At 37.3% G+C, this 13,899-nt stretch overlaps 2 protein-coding genes across 2 annotated transcripts; both read left to right on the top strand.

The window, feature by feature from the left end:
- Positions 1 to 3,679: 3,679 nt before the first annotated feature.
- LOC131776646 (histamine H2 receptor-like) lies at positions 3,680 to 4,639 on the top strand. Its single transcript, XM_059092864.2, has one exon. The coding sequence runs from the start codon at positions 3,680 to 3,682 to the stop codon at positions 4,637 to 4,639; it is 960 nt and encodes a 319-aa protein (XP_058948847.2).
- Positions 4,640 to 11,655: 7,016 nt separating this feature from the next.
- Positions 11,656 to 12,919, top strand: LOC136283081 (D(5)-like dopamine receptor). Its single transcript, XM_066171295.1, has one exon. It carries the CDS (start codon positions 11,693 to 11,695, stop codon positions 12,662 to 12,664), a length of 972 nt encoding a protein of 323 aa, XP_066027392.1. The 5' UTR covers positions 11,656 to 11,692; the 3' UTR covers positions 12,665 to 12,919.
- The last annotated feature ends 980 nt before the right edge of the window (positions 12,920 to 13,899 follow it).

Raw genomic sequence — 13,899 nt, 5'->3', positions numbered from 1 at the left:
GTTTTCGGCATAGAGGGCTCAGGTGTTAATTGATTCTTTTTCCTGGTATATATTTTGAAAGCGTGTCCAAAACAGCTCCATTCAACGTGCTTGGCTTTAAACATTGAATTTGAATATAGCCTTATATCCAGTCTGTCAAATAATGTGTTAAACACCATGTGTCTAAATCGCTGAGTTTCAAGAATAAATTACAATTTATCTAATGTTCCCTTCAAAAAAATTTCACTTAATTCTAATTCAAATTCTGATTCGTATTTATTCAAAGAAAGGATGTTTGCTTTATGCGAATTGAAAACCAGGAAATAAATTAGATAAAACTCATTTCGAAGATGAAGATTTGTGAGCATTTAACTTCTACAGAGTACTGTTGTTTTGAATCTAGCTATGACGGAAAACTTGAAACTGAGTGCTGAATTAAGCAGGAATTTTTTCAAAAATAGATTTGGAAGAAACTATATACATGTTCTAGATGTTGTAACGGAGATCTATACTCCCACTGAATAAACATGACGGTCGAATAAATTTCAACTAAAGAACCGTACAAATAGATACTGGTCATATCATATTTACTTGATAACAAGATAGTTTGAAGACTATTATTCAGTTTCCTTTTTTCGTTCACCAGAGACAAGAACAAATTCTTGAAAAAACTTAATGAAAACGCTTCCATGCTATCTTCCCTATCCATAATGTTTGTTTTCAACGCATTTTGAACATATCTGAGTTAGCTTTGGAGTTGAATGCGTTTTATTGGTTTCAGTTTTTATTTTCAATTAGGATTTCTTCGATTTAACAATTTTTTTAGGGCAATTTTTTTTTGTCACCGACAAAAACTTTGAAATTCTAATCTTCGCCAGCTTTTAGGGAAGCCTAAGGGGAGCGCAGATATAAAGATTTGGAACGTTGTCATGTTGTGTACAACGAGGATTTAAGTTACTTGGTACTCAAACGTATATCAGTTGAACTGATACATGAAGCTTAGAAGAGAGTAATCACATACAATCTTATGTTAGAAATTAGGTGTCCAGAGCCTCTGATGAACCCTTTAACTGCATGTGTTTGATAGAAATTCTATCGTTAAATGTAAAACACTTACCGGCCGATTACTCGCGGGTAATCTGTTAATTTTTCTACAAACAGTGGTTGATGCGGGAAGGTGCGAGTAATACGATAATTTTTAAAGCATCCGGTCTGGTTTAAAGACTATAAGCAAGAAGAAAACACAGATGATGAAATCCACTTAAGATACTCTTCAAAAATCGTGCGCAATGACTCATTTATTTCGCGCAGATTGTATATTATAATAAGAGACTCGAATGCTCTCGACGAAAGCCGATGCAAATCGAAAACATACTCTTATCTTGTCAATTTCAAAGCTTGTTTCTTTGTTAAGTTAAAAAAAAACAATTCTCACTTACACGGGAAGTGAACTTGAAAATAAAAGAATTAATTGTGAAAAGGGTGGCTTCAGAGCAATTCACACGGAAAATGATGCCGATATGTTCATTTCGTGGCGCCGCATGATTAATGGCGCGACAGAATATTCCAGAGGACCCATCAGTGAAATTTTCTTAGCTAATACTGCCTTGAGTTAAAGAGTATTTTCCCGTTCCAAGCAATTTCTCGACTCAGCAGATCTCTCGACATCGATTCTTTTAGAGAACAGATTTTTACAAGTGGTATCATTCTCAATGAAAAAGCGAAGACAAAAAGTGTGAACAACAAAAACAATGAAGAAACTTTGTATGTAGTAATCGATGTAATGAGATAATTTTTGGTTTCGGGGAATGCGTGGTAGCGGACCTTGTCGAAGAGGTGGCTTTCACCAGATTTTCACGGCTGCAAGAACGCGGTCGCTCATAATACATTTGAATTACCACAAAGTCACAACGTCTTTTTCAATATGTCTGAGTAGAAATAATTATCTCAAAAAATAACTTCAAATACGCATTTAAACTGTGCGAAGAGCAACTTACCTCAATTAATTTAGCTTTAACTACAATCAAATCTATGCGGACGATACAAATATAAGCTAGGCGTATCAATTTGCGACTTTTCCTTATGCGAAATCGAGATCCATCTCATATAAAAAAGTTACAAAAATAACATCTTCATACTGGAATCCCAAACGAGACGAGGGAGTTAAAACTGACAGCATACAAGTCGCCACGTATCTGGACTTAAGTAGAGCTATGTTTGTAATTAGTATATACCACACAAGAAAAAAATTCTTTTTGCGCCTCTGATTGGCTAATTCGGAAAGTGAATAGCGAGCATTATTCACTTCCGAGTCGGTGATGACTGAGACAAAATTGCGCCTCAAAAGTATAATTTCCGGCTATTTTTCAGTCTATATATTAAAATAACTTAACCTATTTTTTTCTACCTTTGTGGTATATAATAAAACAATTATTTACCTCTGTGAATACCACCACGATTCACCTCCGCTTTGGTGAATAATTATTATCTACATCATTAATAAATGATGGTTCAATTTTATGAGCTTTGAAACTTACAAAATTGTCAGCTTTCAGTCCCAAATATTAGAGTTTTTTTAAATCGTATTATTAGTGATGCCATGTATACTTTGTATTAATTACAACCAGTAGGAAATAAAGCCAGAGAATATCATTAACTCGAATTAAAGACGTAGGAAATTTTGGAACCCTTGGAATATGATGTTGACATTTAACCTACAACAACAAGGGTTGGTGACGATATTCCATTTTTTGTGCCTGTGAAAAATTTTCATCATAAAGTAATGAGCGTTCTTAACAAATACATAATTTCTAAGTTTGTTTGTCTGCTGTCCTTTATTAATTTCCAGTGCTTTTCAATCATTGAGGTTACCCGCCATTCAGGCTTCGATCAACTCATACGAAAATGAGGTAATTTAGTGTTATCAACTGAGGTGAAACGTAAATTGGCCACCGTAAAGAGTTTAAGGGCTGACGTTTCGAGCATCAGCCCTTCGTCAGAGTGAAGTACGAAATGGAAATTTTAATATGTATGTTCGATGCACAATACACCGACTAAACTTTTTCCGCCTCATAGCACTTCAGCTGTCCTCCATTACAGATATATTTCCTTTTCAGACTTCCCAATAATCACGAACATGTTTTTCAGAAATGAAAATACTCATGCATGATAAACAAAAATTTTGTCCGTGTTAGTTCTCAGTTACAGGGTTTTTAACTTTTAACGTTTGGGGTTGCGGAGAAGTAAAACTTTCAAATGAGCCGACCTTTTATTCCCAAAGATATTAATCTTGATAACACTTAGCTTCTTTGAGAACAAAGACACTCACCATCTAAATAAAATTTTTGGAAGGGATTTATGAACCTGTCTATTAATTTAGATTGCTTTCTTTCAAACCGAAGGTGCTATTGTCGTGGGTATCTCTACTTTTATCAAAAAATTAAGATTCGTTGAAAGCGACTTCCTTCATGCAGTCGAACCTGTCCATAACACAAAGTAAACTTAAGCTCTTGCGCTAATGGGAGGGACTGCTTGGGATATATCAGTCGACGTGTAGTTTTCCTAAGAGGCAATTGACAACTAGTTTACCAATCGACAACTCTACTGGTTGGAACCTTTAATCAGGCTCCGGCAGTCTTCGCTCAAAGAATACCATCTACGTTTTGGTAAGAAATCAGTGACAACTGCCTGACGAACCACTATGATGTTTACGAACGATTCACTACAGCCGATGTCGAATGAAACCGAAAATCATTTGTCGTGCGATCAGATGTTAGAGAAGACATTCATAATCCTTAACTCCATTACAGGTGCAATCGTTGTTTTTGGTAATGCAGTGGTGTTTTTATCGATAGTGTTTACTTCGCGTCTTCGACAGCAAAAGGTGAACTTGTTTCTTGCGTCTTTGGCTATCGCGGACATGATAATGGGCGCATTTGTGGCTCCTGGCTATGCAACATTTTGCTTGGGTTGTAGGCAGTACGCTGTGAGTAATTACTGCTGGCTTCTTGAATTTCCGAAAGACGTTGTCCTCGCCGGGAGTATCACTAATCTATTCGCCATTTCCTTCGATCGCTATTTGGCAGTTTTCCGACCTCTCCAATACGAGAACGTTATGACCAGACGTCGATGTGTAAACATTCTAATCGCGGTGTGGAGCGTCTCAGTCAGCACTGCTGTCGTGCGCAGCATTCTCTATCTTACAATAACTGGCCCCGAAATAACTGCAGTCAACGGGGTTTATAATAGCATACTCATGGCAGTTGTTCTCGTCACTCCTTCCATAATGGTTTCCATTATCAACATCAAAATCATAATAGCGATCAGAGTACAAGGTCGTCAAGTGGCTGTGATGCGAAACCCACAGGATGTAAGTGAAGCTGAAAACCTTGAAGAAATTCGAGCAGAAGCGAGCCGGAAACGAAAAGGGACCATTGCTTGCGCCCTCGTGGTTATAATATTTGTGGTTTCGTGGATTCCACGGATCTCATTTAACATCCAATACCTAGTCAGTGGAGACACCCATGAAATTGACGCACTGCTGCAAAAGCTGTCTATGTTTTTCCTTCTGACGCAGTCTTCAGTGAATCCTTTCATATATTCGTTTTACAGAGCTGACTTCCGACAAGCCGTCGCCAGATTACTGAGATTCGGTAATTAAGGTATGGAGCAAGTTCCCGTAGCTTACAAAATCGTTTGATACAGAGCATGCGCATTGTCGAGCAGGAGTGAGAAAAAGCGGTTGAATTCGCAAGGAAGGCAAGCATGCAAAAGTATCCGTATACGAGTTTTCTTGGTCGTCCTTTAGGATTTCTTTAAGAATAGGAAAATCTCAAGAGAGATCTTGAAAACTAAACTCGGTGCCGAGAAAATTTCAGAATTCCGCGCGTTTTGAAACGTTTTCATCTAGTCCCCAAAAACTGACTAACTCGACATATCATGGCTTGACATGTATGATGACGTCACATGTCATTGCCCTGGCGATCAAGTGCGACCAACTTACACTCAGAGGAAATGAAAAACAGCTTCTGTAAAGCGCAATGAGCTAAATGAAAAATCCTCCCTAGGGAGTGAAATGCAAGCGTTGGCCGTTACAAGTCCGACCAGGTCATTATCAACATACGGCAGGAATCATCAGACCTCAGACCTTCGAGAGGCCGAAACTTTCGCAAGCAACCATCGCCATGACAAACCTCAAGTCCTGTTTAGCTTCTGTCAGAACACTAATGATATGAGAATTTAAAATCTTCTCCGGGCTGCAACTTAACAATCGCAGCCTGTTATTCTCTATAAACGTAAATCTCCACCTTTTCAAGGGTTATAAGTATATCATACGACCGTATCGACTAAGTATTTCCATCACGGTCGAGAAGGGAGCGCTGTAATTACACATAACGGCAATAATAGTACGTAAATGTCACTAGAAAGAACAAGCACTAGAGGAGAGAGAGAGAAAAAGAGAGAGAGAGAGCGAGTGTGAGTACTTTGGTTGCGTTGATTGAGTGCATGAAGAGATAAGTCGCACACTGAGTGAGTCAACGGATAGGTGGTTGGATTCATCCTATTGATTGAATGGGTGACGTAAATGGTCTTTTTCTTGAGTTAGTGGAGGGGAATAAGACTCCCTGACTTTCTAAGTGAGAGAAAACAAAACAGACAAATAAATTGGTTAGTGATATGGGCACTACTGCGGGTCGAATTATTCGATCGCTGGCTGACTGACCAGTAGAGTAGATTACTGTTTGTTTTTTCTTTTTTGAATTTTTTCTTTTTGATGAAGTGTTTTGTTGGGTGAGTGGGTGGTTAACGCAAGAATATGCTTTAACTGAAGTGGGTGACTCAGATTAGTTTACATTCAATAAGATTGTGAAATCTTAGAAAAAATTATGTCACTAGAGTAGCTTGGAGAGGAAAATAAACACCCTTATACATGATATGATATGCGAAACGTGCAAATATCTCCCCTTAAGGAAAAATGAAAAAGCACTTCTAAGTCACGTGGTCCTTGTTCATTCTGTCAAGAAAAACAAATAAGTTTTACTTGCTGTCATACAATACACGAGTCTCCGCCTTGAATCTATTCTTTTTATTTTTTTTAATTCAGTTGATGAAAGTTAAAAAAAAAAAATTATGTCAAGAGTCCAACCGTGGTAATTTTTGCTATTTACCATTCCATTTAAAACAAAAAAGCCGCTTCAGCTGCAACAAAAGAACTTCGACACTTTGCAAAACTTCCGACGTTGTTTGCCTCGCTTTTAAGTTCCTTGTCTTGTGGGAGGTTGGCAACTTTCAAACCCGTTACTAACCGTAACTTTTCACCCTATTTCGATTTAGATGATGGTAATTCGACTTCCTTACGAAATGCCTCCTTGGCTGACTTCAATCAAGGAACAAACACCAAGGTCTTTGCCGTGAATGGTGTCCTCGCGCAAATTTGACGCGCATTCGTGGTCCTCATACGCAAACTGCAAAGACTACGTGTCTGCTCTGCGGTTTCCATTTCATTTAATTGTTAAAATAGGCGCAGATGAGATGTCTTTTAAGGCCAGCTGTTACAACACGACGAGAATTGAGTAAATAACTTAAATATATGAAGGCGAACGAACTTTGTCGTTAGAATATCTGTATCCCTCGGGAGAAAGTCATCGCCTTCTTGAATAGCTGGATATGATATTCTCAAAAAGAGAGAACAACTGCTTCTTTTACAAGCTGTTTCAGGAAATATAATAGCATAAAACAAACTCTTAAGAGATTAAAAACTTGAAACAATTTTCTCCTCAATATTTATTCAGCCGCAAGGTTAAAATGTGCATTCAGACAACAGCGTATTTTGTTTTCTAACGGAAATTACAACTCTATTATTCAAATAACTCTAGTTCAAATGACAGAGAGAGAGAAGTGTCTCTGCTCCTGTAACTTCAAATTTTATGGTTTTCTGAGAATGAAATGTTTTCATCCTTTGAATACGCTGCGTTTTCGCTAATTGTTGATATTAATATTTCAAAATGTCACGCACAAACTCTAAGCCTAGTGAATTTCAATGCGATCAAATCTTAAAGAGACTTAGCGGTAATAAGAGTTCATAATTCCTGAAGTTTTAATTCAGTCGGTTGTTCGTTTAAATCTGGCCCCACCCTCGATTCTTGGGTGTCGAAGCGCTTTCTAGGTTGATCGATATGTTCAGAACTTTTTGATCCTAGTGGAATCACCTGTCGCATTAAAGTTTTTGCGCCTCTGCGAAAGTCGCTTCTGTAAAAGGAGTATAAGAAAGGGTTGGCAGACGATTGCAGGAAAATAAATACCAAAGATATCTTTTCAAGAAGGCGTAAGCCTTTTTCCTGAATAATTTTAAATAAAAACATAAAATTCAACAAGCATCGGGGAAACCAACAAATTAAAAATACCACTACAACGATCAAGCAGGAAATCGTCTTTCGTCGGTTGTCTTTCGGTTTTTGGTCTCCTCTGCTTTCCTGTCGTTCGAAATGTACTTTCCGAAGCTGGTTCTTTATGGCTTTTGTCACCATAAAGTTTACGATGAATATAATCGTCATTGGAAGGATGACGAGCGTTAGTACCACAAGGATGTCAAAGATAGATTCACTACGCGAACCTTTTTTTAGGAAGTCCACTCCCGCATCATTAATAATCGGTTTTATGAAAGAAAATGGGATTGGCAGTAGCCAAGTTATTCCTAAGACGGCAGAGACTTTTCGTGGCGTCATTTTGCACTGATAACGAAGTGGTTGAATAACTGCTAAATATCTGTCATAAGTGATTCCGAGAAGGCTGAGGACAGACGTCAACCAAACGAAGTCCTTTACGGCGTCAAAGAATCTGCATGTTTCTTCATCTACGATCTGTTTCAAACTGAAATTCCTGGAGCAGTTTGTGCAGAACGCGCAGTGGCCTGGAATTACCAAAATGGAACCAAGAATATCAGCCAATCCGAGACTCACCAAAAATATGTTCATGTAACATCCTCGGAGCTTAGGATTCGCCAAAAATACGATGCAACAGAAGGTATTTCCCGCGAAAATTGCCAGGCCTAAAACAATGTACACGATTAGAAATGCTTCGTCCAAAGCTTCGTTGCAGTAGTACTCAGTGTTGGGTAATTCGCGAATAGAAGAAACGTTCTCTCCTTCTGAAGACATTACTTTCCTCAGCCGAAGAAAAATCAGTGCTTGATGGTTTTGAAAATGAACCAGTTACGTTCGCAAAGGACTACCTGAGACCCTTTTGTCTTAATTTATAAATTCGTGTAAAAAATTGTGAAAAAAAAAAAAATAAAGAGGAAGGTATCAATAGTTTTGCAGGTGGTTCACTTCAATGCAAAATGCAAACTGTTACCGATTTCCAACAGGGAGACCGTGCTTTTCTAATTTATTTATGGCAACTATTGAAAAACAGCCAATGACATAACCTTCACAAAAAATTCATTTGCATTCGCTTTTGTTGACGTTGCTCAAATGTTAGAGAGTAAACACGAAAAAATAGTTCAGTCTTACTGCATTTTAATTACTCTCTGGCTTTTTAATTAGTTCTATTAAATGGAGCGCCAATCATTTTTTTTTTTCATTTTATTAATCCACTCTTTTATCTCAAGAAATGAACACTTCAGAACACCGAAGTGAATTTTACGGAGGAGGAAAACAACCTGAAGCTGACATGCCTTTTCATTTCCTCTCAGTTGATCTCGACAGCAAACTGACAAATTTAATACCATATGACAAAGGAAAAACAATACTGAAATTGCCTCCGAACGAGCGAGCAAACAAATTAAAGATGAAAAATTTTATCGTTGCGATTGTAGGGAGCCCCGTTTTGTAACATCTTTTCTTATCTCATAATTATTCACCATAGTTTTCGCATTTCTATCGGTTCAAGATCATAACGTTTTAAAGCTTAGTTGTCTCATTGTTTTTTGAGGGTTTTTACCTCCATTTGAAATGATTTTTTTATTCATACTACTCTATGCACACGGAAATAGAGTCTTCTAGATTTTTTTTGAGACGCCTCTCCAATAAACGAGCATGCGAAGGCCTTGATAATTAGGAATAAAAAGATAAAGGAAACATCTGTAATTATAACTTGAAATTTATAATTAATTTTAAAGTCGATTAATAATTTATAGATTGACACCCGAACAGTATTCGCGTAGAAAACCCTTTTGATCTTGCGGTGTTTTTTATCTATTTCATTTACCAGTTGATTGACGCTAAATGCTAAACGTTGATCATATTATTTTACCTATGATGGCCAAAAAATTAATTTGGTCAAAGTGAATTTACGTAGAAATAAAGTCTTTGACGATCTTCTCCCAGCAATTGAGGTAAACGAAAGTTTCGAGTGTCGTAGTCTTGAGAGTATTGTTCTATATATCTCCCCATCTAGGCTCCGTTCTCAAAACATTCTCATTAATTTCAAAAGCTCCAACTAGTAATTTGTTTGAAGCGAATCCTTTATGGAAGATGCGAAAATGAAATTGAAATAAACAACCCGCCGCTCAAAAGACTCATACGGCATCTAGAAGTTTCTCCCCATTGCAAGTTCGCCCACTACCACCTCTGCTACTTTGCCCCTTCGAAATAAACACGCGTGCCCCACTTTTCTCTGAGCTCGTCTTCAAATCTTTCGACTCGTTACCTTTCAGCAATACCATATTGCTTCTCTGTCAAAATCATAATATGTTTCCTTCAACATGAAATTTGTTTTTCTCAATCAAATGTTGACCACGAAACCACGCTACGTCGCTATGAAACGTTAAAGCCCAACGAAATAGGAGTGCGAATATTAAACTACTTCAAAACTGCTGTAAAATTGCATGTTGATCAAATTGTATTATGATTTCGACAGAAAATTAAAGGAAGATATTACGCAGTAGGAAAAAGGGTTGAAACATTTTGGGCGAAGATGAGGGCGAACTGGTAAAGGTAGGGGCGAGCTTGTTTTACTTCAAGAGGCGACCACGTAAAGGTGAGAGCGGGCCACTTGCCGTGGGGCGAAACCATTATAAAGCGCCTAAACGCACTGCTCCTCTCGTACATTTCAGCTGGAAGTATATTGGCACAGCGTAACAAAATTTGTTTGTAAAATTTATAGGTATGATAGGAAGTGTACTATTGTACAAGCTAACAATGCCTTAACCCATAAAGGTCGCCCGCTAGGATTGCAACAACAATACTGTTTGCTATGTTATTAGCTAGGAAAATAATAAGTCTGGCGTCATAAAGATTCCCTCTCGAGGCTCCAGCACTGATACTGAGTCATAGAAATGAACAAATTAAAGAACCTGCGTTCTTAAAACATATTATTTATATTATTACAAATAATACCTTCACGCGTTTTGTTAGCAAATTCCCAAGAATAATTAATTTTCTTAATTTTTTTCCTTGCCTGAAATACATTATGTCAACTTTTGCTTACCATTCTTTAAAATTTCCATGACATGAAAAGACACGACACAAATTATACTGACGTACCTATTTGAAAAGATTTCATTTACAAACTGCCACAGAGCAAATATGGGGAAAAGCGTTTGATTTAAAAGAGAATCAAGACAATGTCCGCTAATGAATTTTTATCATGTGTCTAATCTGTTTTTTTTTTATAATTCAAATAGTGTTAAAACTTAGATATGTTGTGCAAAGTAAAAAGAGAACCGTGCCCGCAAGATTTTACGTGCCATTTACATCAATCCGATCGCGAAAATCTAAATTAAAGATTTTTCACAGTTTAGAAGTGGTTTGCAGTGGTTGGTAATTTTTCTGAAGTACATATGCTTCAAAAGTGTGCGACAGTTCTCAAAACATTCACTGAAAGGGCAGAATTTTATATAAGCCCACAAATATCTTTTTTGAAGTCTGAAGAGATTTATTAAATGAAAGAGATCGATAACCTCCACTTAAGCTGGGATTTGTACATCATATTTCCTACGTACTTATGCGGATTGAAGATTTCACAGCCAATCCGACACAGATCTGTCTGTATTCCACTATGAAATTGTCCAAAAGCACGCAACGTTTTTTTTTTTTTTAAATCTATTTCAATAATTCACATTTTCAATTTAACCATAAAATTTTGCCGCTGATTCGAAGCTGCAACCTAACTGACAAGACTGATAAGACCTGAATCGGAAACTGGTGTCGTTAATATAACTTCACTTTGCCTGCCTAAAATTAGTTTAGAGACTTCATGTACTCTTTATCCATCCAAACTTCATCCTGCTGCAATAACCGGGCTTGAAGTAGAAGTAGCAAAATAGAGCGATGCAATAAAGAATGTCTTTGAATAAACAATAAGTTTTAAAATTTAGACTGACAATAAAGATTACTTTTGGCTTATCAAAACGACGAAATGTAATAAAGGATATGTTATCTTTTGCGAACAATAGGATAAATTAGTATTGTGAAAAAAAGGAAATAAGTTTCTTGAGCAGCTTAATCTTTTTAGGTCTAGGATTCGTAGATGAAAGATTGTATCTGATGTAAGGCCAATTTAACACTTCGATCTAAGTTAAATAACCTTTTCAATTGCCACTGCAGCTGCCGAGAAAAAGAAAACGCAGTTCTGCCGGATTTTTTCTTTGAATAAACAGTAGAAAGGAAACATTAGGGATGATACAGCATATCAGACTGAAATTTTGATCTGAAGCTGACTCCAAGTTGCAGTGATAACCTTAGCTGTCTAGAAGTCCACTAAAATATCAGATATGAAAGGATTTCAAGGGGTTCCATGCAACCCTACGCTGGATGTTGTTTTCTGGGTCATCAATAGCGTCATCGCCGTCCTGATGTTGGCGGGAAACTCTCTTTCGTGCGCGGTGTTTCTAAAGACCCGACATCTTCGCCGCAGCTTCATGAACATCTATCTCGTGAGTTTGGCCATTTCTGACATAAGCATGGGAGTATTTGTTGTGCCGTTCTACTCGGTTTTTTGCTCTGGTTGCAAGTATTCACTCACTAAATACTGTTGGGCGATCAGATTCCTGAAAGGTTTTGCCTTTGGAGCTAATATTTTTAACCTTTTAGCTATTTCATTGGACCGCCATGAAGCCTTCATCAACCCTCTTCGTTATACCTCTAAGATGACAAGAAAGAAGTTGGTTTTCATCCTCGCCATGGTCTGGGGAGCACCAGTCCTTTTGGCTGGTACAAGAAACTTCTGGCAGCACAGTAGTTCAAGAGAGAAGGCTCTTTTCATCGACAAAACATATTCAATTATTTTGACTTTCATTTTCGTTATTATTCCTTTCTTTTTACTACTTGGAATTAATTTTAGAATTCTGATTGTCATTAAAAAGCAGGTTCAACGAATTCACGTCGCCAACGCAGTTCAAAATTTCCCTTCAAATTTATCTACAAAACGTTCTCGTGCAGTGAACAATGTAAGAAAGCTGAAAGGGACTCTAGCTTGCGTTGTTGTCGTCCTAATCTATGTTTTATGTTGGTTACCCCGTATATTTTACAATTTTTGTTTTCTCTTTCGTCGGAAAGACTTAGTTAGTCCACTTCTAATCCACCTCTCATTGTTTTTCTTGTTTTTGCAATCATCTTTAAACCCATTCATATACTCATTTTACAGAGTGGAGTTTCGACAAGCTGCCTCTCGTTTATTACGGTGCCGCCCTTACTCAACAGTTGAGATAATAACGTCATCCCGAAATGCACATACAATTGATTAACCAAAAGGAGAGCGCTACTGGCTGCAAACTTATATAAATATTTGTCTCTGATTTTAGCGTAAAATTTCAAGATTAGAGTAATAAACAAGCTTCCTTTAACTTTTCCTTTAACCATATCATGTTCCTCTAAGAATGCTTTTCTTACAGCTGTTCAACGTGATATAACTAAACAACGCCGGTAATCTCTCTTCGAAAGGGGGCCTACATTTTCAACTAAGAGCATTTATCGAAGATGAAAATTGCAAATTGAGGAATAAATGCACGATGTAGAGAATGTTCAGTAAGAAGAAACATAAATAAAGAATCATGTCGAACTGTGCACGTATCGTATTTCTTGGGAGTTCATTTAGCATAACGGAGCAAAAAAATAATGGTAGGTTGGTTTGGATCGAGGAAAAAACGCTTGTAAAACTTTTCAACAAAAGTTCCTAATAATATTAATAACATAGTTTTTGGGCGCATTTAGAAAACTCAATGCGCTTACATTACCATGGAGAAAAACTAAATAAACTAGTTTAAACCTACAAAATAACTGGTTAAGAATAGGTGACATGAAAGCTCGGTACAGTTCCTGGTAAAATAAATCAATTCCGAAACAAGAAGAATGTTTTGAGGGCAGATTTAAAAGATGAAAGAGATGTTGTATTTTTAACAAAATGTGGTAGACTGTTCCATAGAATGTAGATGCGGAAAAAGAAAAGGCACGTTCACCGTATGTCACAGAGTTCACAATAGGCATAGTAAAAAGTATTTTAGGGGATGAGCGTAGGCTTCTTTGCGGGAAAGTCCACATTTGAGAGACTTATTCCCCCTTTTTCTCCTTTTCATTGTGAGCTGAACTGATCGTAAACTCTCAGACCATCGTCAACTGTTGGTCTTCAACTTTCCATCGGTCATTTTTGCTGATTCATGGATCTAAAAATGGCACACTGATAAACTGACGTGATAAAAAAAACAGGCCAAAGGAGAGTGCTCATTACCTAATGGAAGCTTTTCTTTGTTTGCCTAACGTGTTCTTGACAGACAACAATTATCTTTCAATTATATTGTACCGAGTTCAGAGATGTCTGTTTGAAAGCAAATACGAAATGGACCTCTTTGCGCTCAATTAAATCCGTGCACAAGTGTGTTTAAGCCGGAACCATCTCATTGGCTTAAACCGGAACCATCTCATCTGTCACTGATCCTGTGAACTGTTACAAAATAAGTCAGTCTCTTTAATGCGTCCGTGTTCA

This window comes from Pocillopora verrucosa, chromosome 8 (genome assembly GCF_036669915.1).
Source record: "Pocillopora verrucosa isolate sample1 chromosome 8, ASM3666991v2, whole genome shotgun sequence".
NCBI classification, from domain to species: domain Eukaryota; kingdom Metazoa; phylum Cnidaria; class Anthozoa; order Scleractinia; family Pocilloporidae; genus Pocillopora; species Pocillopora verrucosa.
Note: the sequence above shows the minus strand (reverse complement) of the source record. Positions and strands in the feature narration are given on the sequence as shown.